The sequence below is a fragment of the Urocitellus parryii genome, chromosome 5, assembly GCF_045843805.1.
Source record: "Urocitellus parryii isolate mUroPar1 chromosome 5, mUroPar1.hap1, whole genome shotgun sequence".
In the NCBI taxonomy this organism is placed as follows: domain Eukaryota; kingdom Metazoa; phylum Chordata; class Mammalia; order Rodentia; family Sciuridae; genus Urocitellus; species Urocitellus parryii.
The window spans coordinates 157,035,947-157,051,775 of NC_135535.1; the positions used below are offsets into that span (position 1 = coordinate 157,035,947).

General features: G+C 40.6%; 1 protein-coding gene across 1 annotated transcript; it reads left to right on the top strand.

The window, feature by feature from the left end:
- Nucleotides 1-548: 548 nt before the first annotated feature.
- Nucleotides 549-14,663, top strand: Srgn (serglycin). The gene is made up of 3 exons (XM_077798970.1): nucleotides 549-670; nucleotides 9,551-9,698; nucleotides 13,505-14,663. The coding sequence occupies exons 1-3, from the start codon at nucleotides 592-594 to the stop codon at nucleotides 13,764-13,766; spliced, it is 489 nt and encodes a 162-aa protein (XP_077655096.1). The 5' UTR covers nucleotides 549-591; the 3' UTR covers nucleotides 13,767-14,663.
- The last annotated feature ends 1,166 nt before the right edge of the window (nucleotides 14,664-15,829 follow it).

Here is a 15,829-nt window from a genome sequence, read left to right on the forward strand (position 1 = left end):
AATGCAAAAATGGAGTGAAGAAGAGACTTCATCTGAATAAAACAACTCATTGTGGTGGATGAGGAGCCAACGTGGAAGTTACACTTGTCGAGCTTGGCTCACGAGTTAGGCTGCTCCTTGATGAAACAGAAAATCGAGAACATTTTGTGTGGAAGGCACTTAGTGATGAGAAGGCGACACCTGCTCTCTCCTCTCATCATTGGTGGCTCACTCCTACAGTCATCAACCTGTGTTTAGATTGTCACCTGAAGAAAGGAAAAACAAACCGTCCTGGATGTTAATTCTGCTGTTTTGATGGAAAAATTTAAAAAAAAAATTTTTTTTTTTAAGGCAAATGGCAAACAACAAAACTTTAGAGAAAGCAGGCGTGGGGAGAGCCCAGTGCAGTTTCATAATGGGTATGAATAGTTATTTTTGCTGCTTTCCTTTTCTTTCTTTCTGGGTTTTGATGTGGATCTCTTTCTATTTGTTCAGGAAACTGTGACGTGTGTTCTGGGCAGGGTTTGAGGTTTTGGAACCTTTTCTAAAAGGGACAGAGAGCACCCTGCTGCATTTCCTAATCGTGGGCTGGTGTGTTGGAGTGAGCTGGTCATGATGCAGAAGGTCCTCAAGTGCAGTAGCCTGGCCCTGGCTCTCGCCCTCATCCTGGTTTTGGAATCTCCAGTCCAAGGTAAGACCCAGGACACTTGTTCCCCTGTAACCTTTTCCATAAGCCCCAGGGACCATGCAAATGATAATGACTATTTTAATACAAGGTACTGACGGTATTATATTGTGGGAAAGGAGGCAAAGACGAAAGATTGAACGTGACCAAACTCCTTTGTGTGAGTTCAGTTGAGTCTGGTACCAAGAAAAATTAAACTTTGAGGCAGGTGCAGCCATGTAAACTCTTACAATGATTGAAATGTGCTGTTTGTTTTTGGATGAAAATGTGTGGTTTATTAATTTTTAAAGCTCAGGAAAGGAATAAGGAAAAGGACTCACATGCCTGATCCATGGAGATGGCACCTTGGAATGTTCTGGAATTTCTACCTTTTCCTGGATGTCAATACAAACCTCAGGTTGGAATGCACTGTGGTGGTGTCATCATTTTAACATTGGGAGATACTGTTTTTTAATTAGGGTAAATTTGACAGTGTGTATTTTTTTTCTTTTTCTAATTTGTCACTGTAAATTCGATTATAGGTAGACATAGTTAATGTAAACCTTAGGTTTTAAAGAAAGCCCAAAGAATATTAGGATTTGAGCTATTTCTCAGAGAAACATCACATTTGGAAATATCTTCTTAGTTTGATCTATCATTTAGGGCTCTTTAGTCGGACTGAAACAACTTCAAATCTTTTAATGACTAAGAAAACGAAAATGCTCCGTTTATAAGAAAGAGGCAATTTCTTTTGCTTTTGGTAAATAAAAAAAATCATAATAAGGAGAAGGTCCCAGCCTAATAAGTAGATGACAGAATTTATAGTAGGAAAACATTAAGTTTCCCCAAATGGTAAAGGAAATGTTGAGTCACAGTGACACGCTTGTCCTGGATTTGTTTCTTCGAAGTGACTTCTAACTGTCATGTTCTTACTTCCTGTGGAAATGAAATCTTACCCATGATCTCAAAGAAATTCCTCAGATATTGGAAATTCATAAAGTTATCATCTTCTAGTTATTGCTTTAGAGGAAAAACAGCAAGTAATGCTACTGCAACAGTTCCATTCATCTTCTTAGTTTTAAAGTGTAAAAGTAGAGAACGAACTTTTCTTGGATCCTTTTGGGAAAAGCTACAGCCTGATGTAATGATTCCCTAACACCCTTGTGCTTTGACAAGATTAAACACAGTGAGGTTCATATTTGTGGCACAGACTTGGGTGAGTAGATCCCTACCTAAGTTTTTCTATCTTCAAAATTTCCCCAAAGTGTCACATTTTGCACTGACTCAATGGGTAAGACCAGAACAGAAACGAAAACTTTCCTTTTATGTGTATGCAGAAGAAAGAAACCATCTTGAAATTGTTGAAAATACTAACATTTATGTAGATTTCGCTCTTCGTTAGAAAAGGAAACCAAAAAGAAGACAATGAATGAACTGAAAAATGAGGGTATTTCAGAGGGGAACTTGGGCTTCGGCTCAAGGACGCGTGCTCACATTGAACTTGAGGGGAAAAGAGATGCCTTGTGCGTGTTAGTGATGCAATAAGAGGCCAAGGGCAGAGCCAGGACTCCATTTCACCACACCTCTCCTGATGCCAGAGAGAGGGGATAACATCCTCCCCCAGCTTAAAAACAAACAAACAAACAAACAAACAAACAAAATTTACCATGCCCTGCAAATGCCTGTAATCCCAGCGCCTTGCGAGGCTGAGGCAGGAGGATCGCAAGTTCAAGGCCTGTCTCAGCAATTTAGTGAGGCCCTAAGCAATTTAGTGAGAGCCTGTCTCAAAATTTAAAAATATAAAGAGGGATGGGGATGTGGTTCAGTGGTTAAGTTTAATCCCTGGTACAAAAAAAGAAAAGAAAAGAAAAAAAAGTTTACTGAATTTACTGGTTTCAGATTAGCAAGGCTTTTGGTGTGCTTTTGCTGAGCACCTTCAACCCCTCTTAGGTTCCTGCATTCGTGTGCTTGGCCCGCCATAACAAAGTAACACAGACCACATGACTTACACAACAGAAATTCATTTCCTCACAGTTCTGGAGTCTAGCATCCAAGATCAAGGTATTGCTAGGTTGGTTTCCTTCTGACGCCTTTCTCTTTGGCTTATAGATGCTGCCTTCCCCTTTGGTCTTCACGTGGCCTCTCTTGCGCACATCTGTGTTCTAATGGTCTATTCTGATAAGGTCACCAGTCATATTGGATTGACTAATGACTAATGACTTCATCTGAACCACATCTGCAATGATCCTCTTTCCAAATTATGTCACATTATGAAGTTAGGACTTGAACATATGAATTCTGCAAGGGATATACTTCAGCTATCACATAATTGTTTTTAAAAACCCAATACACACATGAATGTAAAACTGTCCACTGAGTGGAAAGAAATGAAAGTGCCGTGACGTGTGACAGAGGATGGAGAGCACAGACGGCTAATCTAGTTCATGTAGGCCTCCAGGGGGTTATTGATGAGGTCTGAATCCTAGCGCTGTGTTACAGCCTTTCTTTTCAAAGATGCCCGTAAATAAAGAAAATGGAACATTCGTGAGCAGGTGTGACCAAGGGTCCAGGGCTAGCCCGTGTGTTCCCACCACACTGTCTCCTAGAGCACAGTACTGATCCCACCCACATGTGCAGCTGTTTGTAAAGGGCATTCACACCCATTCTCTGGTAAGGATCATCACATTCCTTGGGAGGAGGAATTAGCACCAATTGGTAGAGAAAAAAAAAACTGGACCTAAAATTCATCATCTCATTTGCTCTTTACATCAGCCTCTTGCAAAATATGTGTGGGTTTTGCCCAAGGCCCATTGCAACTGACTAATGGCAGAAGTAGTCATTCCAACGTCAAGTCTAGCATTAACTTGTTGTTGATTAGAGGTTTTTTTAAATTTAAAACAAAAAAAAAATATCACTGGGTGTCATGGTGCCTGCCTGTCATCCTGGTAGGTTGGGAAGCTGAGACAGGAGAATTGAAAGTTCAAAGCCAGCCTCAGCAATTTAGTGAGGTCTTAAGCAACTTAGGGAGACCCTATCTCTAAGTAAAAAGGGGCTGGGGGGAGGGGCTGGGGTCGTATCAGCGGTAGAGCGCTCACCTAGCACATGCAAGGTGCTGGGTTTGAACCTCAGTACCACATAAAAATAAATAAATAAAATAAAGGTATTGTGTCTATCTACAACTAATCTATATACGTGTGTGTGTGTGTGTGTGTGTGTGTGTGTGTGTGTGAGAAGGGGGGTGCTGGGGATGTGGCTCAGTGGCTGAGTGCCCCTGGGTTCAATCCCTAGTATTAAAACAAAAACAAAAAACAATCGAAAACACCCAAACCCGTTCTTTGACTATCACCCTTGCTATGTTTACTACTGACTTGAGGGAGAAATTGAAACTAAACTTGGAGTTTTTTATAACTTGTCAAACCATGCAAGAGTCGGAAGTTTATCCATCTTGTGGAATTGTAGACCAGTAGGAAGTAACGTCAACTTAGATAATGACAGTTGCTTAAATGTACCCATTTTGAGTGAAGCAAATATCCCCCCCCCCCTTTATGACAGTTTCTGCTTAAGCTTCTGTAACACACTTGCAATAGGTTTCCATTAAGAATAGGAAGTTAGTAAATTGTGATTATGTGAGGGGAAAAAGTGTTACCATCATATTAAAAAATACAGAGGAACTACTGGAGAAAGTTGCTTGATAACATTTACTCATAGAAAGTATGTTGATCAAGCAGAGCTAGTGAGGGTATGTGTGTGGGTGTGGGGGAAGTGGAGGACAGTGAGGGAAGGGATTTTTTCTTTTTTTTTTGCCTGGGGTACAGGGGATTGAACCCTTTTTATTTTTTGAGACAGGTCTCACTAAGTTGCTGAGGCTGGCCTCGAACTTGTAATCCTCCTTCCTCAGCCTCCTGAGTTGCTAGGACAAGATGTGCACCACCTTGTCCAGCTGGAAGGAATTCTTAATAAAAATCATACCTTTCCCTGGAATCCACTACACAATGAACCAGCAGATCCTCTGTGAAGCAGATCCTTCTATGAAGATGTTTCTGACTAGGAAAGCATTTTATTTTTAAGATTATGATAATCGTGAGAAATTTATCTCAAGTAAAAGAAAGTCAAGGTACTCTCACAACTTCAGGAGTTAGAACCTTGACTTTTTACATCCTGCCAGCACCTGTGGATAACTATGTCAGGAATTTTGTGTCTATAACTGCTCCCTCTTTATTTTTTTAATTGTAGTCAGACACAATGCCTTTGTTTTATTTATTTACTTTTATGTGGTGCTGAGGATCGAACCCAGGGCCTTGCACATGCTAAGTGAGCACTCCACTGCTGAGCCACAACCCCAGCCCTTGTTCTTTATTTTAAAATATCTTCAACAAATTCAATAGACTTTTGGAGTGGGAGACTTCTATCTCTGATTTTTTTTTTTTTTTTTAAAGAGAGAGTGATGGAGGGAGAGAGAGAGAGAATTTTTTTTTTAATGTTTATTTTTTAGTTATTGGCAGACACAACATCGTTGTTTGTATGTGGTGCTGAGGATCGAACCCGGGCCGCACGCACGCCAGACGAGCGCTACCGCTTGAGCCACATCCCCAGCCCTCTGATTTTTTTTAATGTTTATTTTTTAGTTTTAGCTGGGCACAATATCTTTATTTATTTATTTATTATGTGGTGCTGAGAATCGAACCCAGTGCCTCATGAATGCTAGGGGAGCACGCTACCACTGAGCCACAACCCCAGTCCTATCTCTGATTTTTAACAGCTTTACAGAGAAGGAGTTCATATACCATATAATTCACATTTTAGGGCATATAGTTTGAGCCAGGGGTGTGTCTTAGCAGTAGAGCACTTGCCTAGCATATAGAAGCCCTACGTTCAATCCCCAGCACTGCAAAAAAAAAAAAAAAAAAAAAAAAAAAAAGAGTAAGGTCTATAATTCAGTTATTTTTAGTGTATTCACAGAACTGTGCAACCATCACCATAGTTGATTTTTGGAACATCTTCTAATCTGGGCACAGTCATGCATGCCTGTAATCCCAGTGGCTCTGGAGGCTGAGGCAGGAGGATCCAGAGTTCAAAGCCATTCTCAGCAACAGGGAGGAGGAGTTAAGCAACTCAAAGTTCTGAACTTGGGGGCTAATTTTGTATTTTAGAAATATATGTCGGGGGGGTTGGGGTTGTGGCTCAGCAGTAGAGCGCTGACTCGCACGTGCAAGACCCTGGGTTCGATCTTCAGCACCACATAAAAATAAATAAGTGAAATAAAGGTATTGTTGCCAACTACAACTAAAACATAAATTAAAAAAATAAAAAAGAAATATATGTTATCAATTTGTCAAAGTTAGAGCTGCTCTACTAGTGAAAAGATGCAATATTTCACAGGGGTACCCCCTCAAAGCATTCATTTAGGGGTACGGGGGGAGTGCTTGCCTAGCATGCATAAGGCCTGGAGTCTGATCCCCAGCACCAGAAAAATAAATAAACTAAATAAATTTAATTTTTCTGTTTAACTTCCTATCCAAGAAAATATTTTCTCACCTTGCTATTCAATGGATTTCAAACTCTTGAAATATGACAAGTCCAAATTGACACATGCTGTGAATATGAAGTATATTTTATTTTGAAGACTTAGTTTAAAAAATAAAAATGTAAAATTCCCCGGTAATAACTGTTATCCTGGGGCTGGGGTGGAGCTTAGTGACCGAGCACTTGCCTAGCATATTCAAGTCCTTGGGTTCAGCCCCCAGTATTGAAAAAACAAAACAAAACAAAACAAAAAAAAACTTTTATATTGATTATGTGTTAAGTGATAATATCCTAAAACATGAGTTAAATAGACTATATTAAAATTAATTTTACCTGTTTTTAAAACATCTGTGTTAGCTGGCTTCATGTTTCAATTGGATAGTGAGGTCTGGACCCCATAGGTGTGAAGACATCGCCCTCTGCTGGGAGAGCTGTTTGATTTTTGTCTCACCAACTAGGAGTTTCCTAAGCCCTCATTAGATGCCAAATTATTACTGCCTCAGGAAAGAATCCGAAAAGGAGATAAAATATATTCAATATCTATTATGTGCAAAAGCTTGTGTTAGATGCTTCACATAATTTTATTTCACAGACAGAAACTCGTATTTTTATTTATTTATTTATTTTTAATTTTTGGTGTTGAGGATTGAGCTCAGGGACTCTTTACCATGGGAGCGATATCTGCAGTCCTTCTTATTTTTGAGACATGATCTTGCTAAATTGCTGAGGCTGGCCTTGAACCCGAGGTCCTCTGCCTCAGCCTCCCAGGTTGCTGGGATTACAGGTGTGCACCACCATGCTCAGCTGACTGGGAACTCTTTGCTGTGGTATTTCTCATATTTTTGTGTAATTTTCCCCAATATCTGTTTGAAAGCTGATAATTTGAGAATTTGAAAGGTACGAAGTTGTAGAATAGTAACTCAGATTTAAATTCTGGTCTCTCTACAAGTTGTCTACTATCAGAGGCAGGTTGTTGCGATTTTCATCAGAGAAACGAGCATTTGAAAAGCTCTGCCCTGGTGCTAGTTGCCATTCTAAGAACGTAACATTCATATCTCACTGTTATATCCATGATGGTTCCCATTTTACAGATGAGGAAGTTGAGGTGTGGAGAGGTTAAGTTGGCCACCGTCATATGGCCAGTAATGGGCAGACCTCGTGATGTCATCTTGCCTGCCTTATCCCCAGAGCGTTTTGGACAATTAGTTCCCACACCAGACTCTGTAAGCTCTACTCAGGAACCACAGGGAAGATTGTGATCGAATAGAGAAGAGAGAGGAAGCAAACTGGCTAACTAAATGTGGAATATTTACTCTCTTTCCAAGTCAGTCTTTTAAATGTTTATGTTTTAGAGGAATGTTATCTATTACAGCAAGTTAGAAAAGAAAAAAAAATCATCAAAGAGTCTACCACCAGTTATTTTTGTGTAATTTCTCCCATTTTCCACAGTATCTTTTCACTCATTTTTATTTATTTATTTGCTTACTTATTTATTTATCTTGGTACTGCGAATTGAACCCAGGGGTGCTCAACCACCGAGCCACATCCACAGTCCCTTTTTATTTTTATTTTGAGACAGTGTCTTCCTAAGGTGCTGAGGATCTTGCTAAGTTCCTGGCTTTGAACGATCCTCCTACCTCAGCCTCCAGAATTATAGGCACCTCAGCTCCTGGCAACAACTACTGTTTAGCTGTTTGGTTAGTGAGCACCTTGTCATTTTCCCAAGCATTTATATTGTTTTGTGCTGGGCTTTTCTGCTTTGCAAGAATTGCAGCCATGCTTCTTCTCGCTAGGTGATTACTAGTGCTCGAAGCACTTGTTTGAATAAAATGTGCGCTGGGGCGGGGAGGAGATGAACTGTTTGCAGGATGGCGTGGTATTTCTCACCATCAAGCTTCTGTCCTTGCTAAACTGAGTCATGAAGAAGGTGTTTCATGAACTAATAAAGGGTCCCATATATAATATCACCTTAGAATACCAGATTTGGAGACTTTTCTATCTTTTTTTTTTTTAATTTTTTAGTTTTCGGTGGACACAACATCTTTATTTTATTTTTACGTGGTGCTGAGGATCGAACCCAGTGCCCTACGCATGCCAGGCGAGTGCGCTACCGCTTGAGCCACATCCCCAGCCCTGGAGACTTTTCTATAGAAATTAAATTCAAAAGAAGCAGTGAGGTACTTGACTATTGCAACCTCTCTGTTCCTCTGTGAATAGGCTAGTCTTCTTGTGAAATCTCTGAAGACAAAAGAGTTTTGATTTACTTTTCATTCCCAAGAATCCTATATGGTCCTAAAACATAAGCGCCAGCACTCTCTAATGGTTTGGATACTTCTGAGTGCACTTCTTAACCTTTCTGAACCAGATTTAGCTCATCTCTCTAAAGAGGCTGACTTTGGGATTGGGTATAGGTTGGAATCCTGGATCTTCTACTAAGCTCCTTTATGGCCTCAATTTTCCAATGTGAAAAGCGGAGATAATAGCACAAAAATAATAATAGTCTCAGGCATAATAGCACACACCTGGATTCCTAGCAACTTGGGAGGCTGAGGCAGGAGGATCACCAAGGTCAAGGCCAGCCTGGGGTACTTGGTGAGGCCCTAAGCAGCTTAGTGAGATGAGACCCTGTCTCAAAATAAAAAATAAAAAGGATGGGGATGTGGCTCAGTGGTTGAGCACCTCTGGATTCAATCTCCAGTAAACCCTATACATAGATAATAATAATAATAATTAATGTTATCCATTGTTTACTATGTACCAGGCACTATGTTAAAGTTTTCTCATGATTGTTTTGATTTAATTTTTATTTTGGGGTGTACCAGGGATTGAACCCAGGGGCACTCAACCACTGAGCCACATCCCTAGCCCTATTTTATATTTTATTTAGAGACAGGATCTCACTGAGTTGCTTAGCATCTTGCTTTTGCTGTAGTTGGCTTTGAACTCACGATTCTCCTGCCTCAGTTTCCTGAGCTGCTGGGATTACAGGCATGCACCACTGCACCTGGCTTCAATTTAATTTTTGTGACAAGCTTATGATACTATTAAGACCTGCATTTTACAGTAGGGGTTCCAGGAAGTTTAGGTTTCATAACTGGCCAGTAGCAGAGCCGGGATTTGCTTGCAGGCAGCTGACATCAATATTAAGCTCTTTGCTACTTTATGGGAACGCTGTGGGGACAAAAAACATTTACAAAAGGCTAGTGCAGAGTGGGAGCTGCTGTTTTGTTAATGGACATTAAACCTGTCTGTGCTGCACCTTCTACCAAATTTAGAATCCATTTAACTTAAAAACTTCTGGGTTTTAATCTATTTAATTAACAGCATATCAATTCAAAGCTGTGGAAGAGATACTTATATCTCACGGGTTCCTTGTTCGGGCAGGTTATCCTATGCGGAGAGCCAGGTACCAGTGGGTACGCTGCAGTCCTGACAGTAATTCTGCCAACTGCATCGATGAAAAGGGACCCCTGTTCAACCTTCCTCCAGGCGAATCTAACAGGATCCTCCCTGCAAGGACTGACCCCTTTCCGTAAGTGAACTTTGATTTTACAGAGGTTATAGTTTCACAATGTCTAGTGAAATCTTGAAGTGGAGGTTGGAGGACCTCCACACCAAGCTTTAAGCTTCTGCTTTGGAAGTTTGGATTTTACTGTGCAGTTTGGATTTTGCTGTGCAGTACTTGGTAGAACTGTACCATATATGTGGTATACGAGATGAGCAAGTTTTGTCTTTTTGCAAGGTTTTGTTGTGGGTGACAGACAAGCATTGTGCTTTTCACCAACAGATATTAAAAATGACTAAAGATTGTTTTATTTATGTACATAGAGTATATTATATTAAAATTCAATTGGAGTCCATCAGGTATTCTAATAAATAAACAATGTGCTACGTCAGTAAAATAGAATATTATTTAGCTATGAAAGAATGAAATACTGATATATGGCTGGGTGCAGTGATGCATGCCTGTAATCCTAATGGCTCAGGAGGCTGAGGCAGGAGGGTCACAAGTTCAAAGCCAGCCTCAACAGCTTAGTGAGGCCCTAAGCAACTCAGCAAGACCCTGTCTCTAAATAAAATATTAAAAAAAAAAAAAAAAGGCTGGGGATGTGGTCAGTTGTTGAGCACCCCTGGGTTCAATCCCCAGTACCATAAATAAATAAATAAACAAACCGGGAAGTACCAATATCTGCTACAACATAGGAGAGCCTTGAAAACATTAAACAAAAGAAAGAAGCCAGTTACAAAAAGCCACATATTATATGATACCATTTACATGAAATGTCCAGAATAGGTAAATCCCTAGAGACAGGAAGTAGATTGCTGGTTGCCAGGGGCTGGGGAAAGGGATGACTAAGGAGTGATTGCTACTGGGTATGGTTTTGTGGGGGAGGATGATTAGAAATGTCCTGGAATTGGGGGTGATTAAAAAAATGGGAAAGAAAAAAATAAATGGCATGCCATGTAGAACAAAACCCAAACCGCATCTTGATCAACGAAGCCTGCTTAAACTTGCAAACAGTGCCAATAGGAATTCATAAGTAACCAAACGTTGAATTACATAAGTCATTTACTTTAGTGAATATCAAAATTATATAGTTTATAGCAAAGATGGATGAAAAAAAATGATTATCATCAAAGTTTAAATCTTCAGGCTCAAACCTAGATCAGAATGAAACTTTGTAGTCCTGCCCTGTGTTCTTACTTTAAGTTTATAGCATGAAATCTGAACTTAATATTGTAGCATCCTCCATTTCTTTAAGTCATAGGTTTCGCTAATAATTCATTTAAATCTAAAATATTAGAAGAATAACTTAAATTCTCCAAAACAACTCTTCTTCTTCTTCTTCTTCTTTTTTCCCTTTAACTGGGAAAGGAACCAGGGCCTTACATGTGCCAGGCAACCATTCTACCGTTGAGCTACTTCTAGCCTCCTGCTTTTTTAAAATTTTGAGACAGGGTCTCCCTAAGTTGCTGAGGCTGCCCTTCCATTTGCAATCCTCCTGCCTTGGCCTCTCCAGTAGCTGGGACTACAGGCGTGAGCCACAACACCTAGCTCCAAAACCTCTCTTCATATAATTTCTTCTCTCCTATAACCTCTGTGATCTTCCCTTCCTGAAGCCAGTAACTTTGCTTCTCATTCCAACACTCTGATTTTCCTCCTGTCATTATGGATGAATGGTCTCTGCTTCTGTGCCTAACCCAGGCCCCTTGCCTTCTGATCTATCCCTTGTCCTTCCTGGTCCTGCTCTGTGTGTGGGTGGGGGAGGGCTGATCCCTGTGGTCTGCTTTCCTGAAGCATTCAGGTTTGTGGCTGACTGTGGCCAATGGGAGGCACAAAAGAGAGATGGGGAAGGCCAGCAGGAAGAGAACTCAAGAGGCACCTCTGGCATGGGTTTGTCATATAGTGGCTTCATTTCCCACTGGATGCCCCTGGTCTCTGGGCTCAGATAATATCAGTCTTCCACTATCCCTCTAGCTCACTAGGAAAGTACTTTCTTGCTGTTGCTAATCTCTGAATTACCACATCATCCTCTATTTGGCTTCACTTCTCCTTGAACACATGCATAAGCAGTGCCCTTTGTATTAAATATTTAGAGAAGTTTCCCAATTGGGCCTTGGTTGTTGCAACTTCTAAGGTCAACCTTCTCTGTGTCTGGTATCCTATCCCCATTCATACCCATCTTCTCTACAACTTCAATTCTGCAATTACCTCTCTGAACCCAGTATCTTCTTCCCAGCAGGCTTCAGGCATACTTTAGTGTCTTCTGTTTAGTCATCTTCTCTCTCTCTCTCTCTCTCTCTCTCTCTCTCTCTTTTTTTCTCTCTCTCTCTCTGGTACCAAAGGCTGAACCCAGTGGGACTTAACACATGAGCCACATTCCCAGCCCTTTTATGTATTTTTCATTTAGAGACAGGGTTTCACTAAGTTGCTGAGGCTGGCTTTGAACTCGTGATCCTCCCGCTTCAGTCTCCTGAGCTGCTGGGATTACAGACGTGCACCGCCGCACCCAGCATCTTCTTTTGAAATTCTTGCTTCTCTTTGCTTCCATACCCCACCTTATCATGGTTTCCTCCTGCCTTCCCTGGCTGTTTTCTCTTATGCTGAATTTTTTATATACTGGTGTGGCCCCAGCTCTGTTGTGAGTCCTCCTCTCAATCTACATGTTTTCGCTAGGTGACCTCCTCCTGTTACCTGGCTTTTAACACCATTTATATGTCAATAACTACCAAATCTGATCCCCCAGGCTGAAGTAGCCACATGGCATCCTCTGTGACATTACTCTATTTCATTTCTCTGCACCACTTAATGTTTTCTTGCTTTTTAATTCACTTTTTGTTGTCTTTCCACTAAGTTAAAAGTTTCTTGAGTCAGGTGCACACCTGTAATCCCAGTGACTTGGGAGGCTAAGTCAGGAGGACTGCAACTTCAAAGCCAGCCTCAGCAATTTATTGAGGCCCCAAGCAACTTAGTGAGACCCTTTCTGTAGATAAAATATAAAAAAGGACTGGGGATGTGGCTCAATGGTTAAGTGTCCTTGGGTTCAATCCCTGGTACCAAAAAAAAAAAAAAAAAAGAAAGAAAAAAGAAAGAAAGAAAGTAAGTTTCTTGATCAGGGACCTCAGGGACCTCATCTATCTATTCCTGTTCTTTCCCAGACACTCAGAACAGGGATCTCTTCTATGGTTCTTATTCAACAGATACATTTATTGAATCCATGCATGACTGAAAACTCCAATTGATTATGACCTGGATTTATTATTTTCATGGTGAAAATGATCCGCAGGATGTGATGCTCAACTTTAGTCTCTGATGCCATGCTCTGATCTCCTAAGGAGAGATGGCACCATTGCTTTGATCTTTGGTTGCTCACTTGACTTCTAAGGAGCACACTCAGATGCATAAGCCCCACCCTTCAGCACCTTCAGCTCATGAATGCAGGTTGGAGGCAGGTTAATTTGGGGATATACTGGGGGGGTGACAAATTGAATGTGAAGGATGGGCATGGTGGCACATGCCTGTTATCCCAGAAGCTGAGGCAGGAGAATCAGAAGTTCAAGGCCATCCTCAATAACTTAGCAAGACCCTGAGCCACTTAGTGAGACCCTGTGTCTAATAAAATATAAAAAAGGGCTGGGGATATAACTCGATGATTAAACACCCGGCTTGACTTGGTTTTTTGTTTATAGCATTGAATAATTTAGAGACTTTGAAAGAGCTAAACTCTTAATTTGAGCTACTGGGTGGCTGCATTTCTTTCTTTAATCATAAAAATATTATGATTATATTCCCTATGAAACAAACTTTACTATGTTTTTTTTTCTTTCATATTTCAGAATGAAAAGATTCCAGAATTTGAATGATGTTTTCCCCCTTTCTGAGGACTATTCTGGATCAGGCTCTGGGTCTGGTTCTGGCTCTGGATCAGGATCTGGAAGCGGCTCTGGAAATGGTTTCCAAAATGAAATGGAACAGGAATACCAACCAGTTGCTGAAAATGATGCTTTCTATTACAACTTCAGGTCTTTCGAGAGCAATCAGCCCTCAGACAACCACAACTTGGGTCAAGAAGTTTTAGAAGAGGATTTCATTATATAAAAATGAGGGTTTCCCCACCTTGATGCCAGGCAATGTATTCAGTGTATTTTGTGTACCATGGTTAAATGATCAGTCTTGGGACAAAGAGTTTTATGGAAATTTTAAAACATCTGATAAAGAACCTTAAACTTTATCACCTTTATTTCTCATGAATTCTTAAAGGATTATGCTTTAATGCTGTTATCGGTCTTATTTTTCTGAAAAATATCTTCTTTTTTGGCACTGGGTATCACACATGAGAGGCAACTACTTTACCACTAAGCTACATCCCAGCCTAATACTTGCATTTTTTTGGTTGTCTTGTTCAACCAACATCATTATGAAATGAACTAGACTCCCATTACATGAAGTTACTTTAAAGAAAAATAATTATACTGTTTTTTAAAAAATTCAGTCTGTGAAGCAAATTGATAGGCAATATTTCATACCTCAATCTTCAGGCACCTGACTCTGATTATGAATTATAGATCTATCCCTTTTATTATGGGGAAAAAAAAGATGAAACAGTACATTTATAGAGTGGGTATTTGACATGGAGTACAGTGTTAAGGGTGGTATTGTACTGTTACTGTTGGGTGTGTTGCAAAGCTAGAGGACATTGTTCAGCTGAAGTGTGATTGTCATGATTAAAAACTTAGGACCCCAGTTAAAGCACAGTTGTGCTTCTCAGTATCGCATCCTGCTTTACCTTTTACCACTGGATATCTTCATTTTCAAATGTTATTCTATTAAAGCAGAAGTATAACCAAAGGGTTAAGCTGTCTGGGATCTCTTGTAAACTGGGGGAATAATTATTTTTGATCAGATGTTTCTCTAAAAGTCTTAGATTTAAACTTTCAATCATGGCTTCCCTGTTGATGGGGGTGGATGATGGTCAGGTACTCAAATGGAATCTTGACCCAGGTCTGGCTCACAGGGATCATTTTTCCAATCCTTAAACATATCATTAAATGGATATGCTTGGTAGTTAGTACAACCCCCACACTGGTTTCTTTCTTTCTTTTTTCTTTTTTTTCTGTCAATAGACTTTATTTATTTATTTATTTTTGGTGCTAGGAATTGAACCCAGTGCCTCACTCATGCTAGGCGAGCGCTCTACCACTGAGCCACAACCCCAGCCCCCACACTGGTTGCTTGACTTGTGTAATAGGAGAAGAGCAACAAGAAACTCCTGAAGCTGTCTCTCTCCCTATATGCCAATAAATCAAAAACAGTCCTAGGGGAATGTCAGAGGTTAGTAGCATCTTTAAAAACCTAAAGAGTAAAGGAATGCTGGTCTCCAATGTGTTTCCATTTAAGTCATCAGTCTGGGCCATGAAGAATCCAGGTGCATCCTGGAGGGTGACAGTAGGCTATCACACGTCCAGGCAGATATGAGCTCTACTGCAGCAGCTGTGCCAGCTAGAGCAGTGGCACAGCTGCAGGAATGTAGTTGGCAGTCACTGATCTGGCAAACGCTTTTCTATCCCATAAATCTCCAAAAAAGAGGATCAGAAAGAGTTGACCTACTCTTAGAATCAGCCCCAGAGTACATTTACAGTCTCTTCCAAATCATTGCTAATACTTCCACCCTGTCATAACATGGACTAAAAAGACCCGGACTGGCAAGACATTTCCCAGAATGTCACATCACAGTGGTCCATTGTATCAGTGGATCATGAGTCCCTGACCAGACCTGTGTCATCACCCATGATGTGCCAACAACTCCCTCTCAGCTCACATCCATGGCCATACCTGGAGTTCCTTATGACCAACCATTAGAGTAGAATTGAGCTCAGGCTTTGTTCACATGGATTGGCCTAGGATGTAGAAACAAGCCAAAAAGGGATGGCAGCTGTGCTACTGTACCCATTAGGAGTGACTTTGAAAAACAGTCAAGGGAGGAAGTCTCCCAGTGGCCAAGTTTCAGGAATTACTCCAGGTCATCTCCTACATGTGGATAGAAGAGCAGCTGGAGGTTGGGATACCTATGCAGTTTCATGGACAGTGGTGAATGTTTGTGTCAGTTGGTTAGGAGCCTTGAACAGAAAGAAGTCTGGGTTAAAGACGTGTGTATGGGTCAT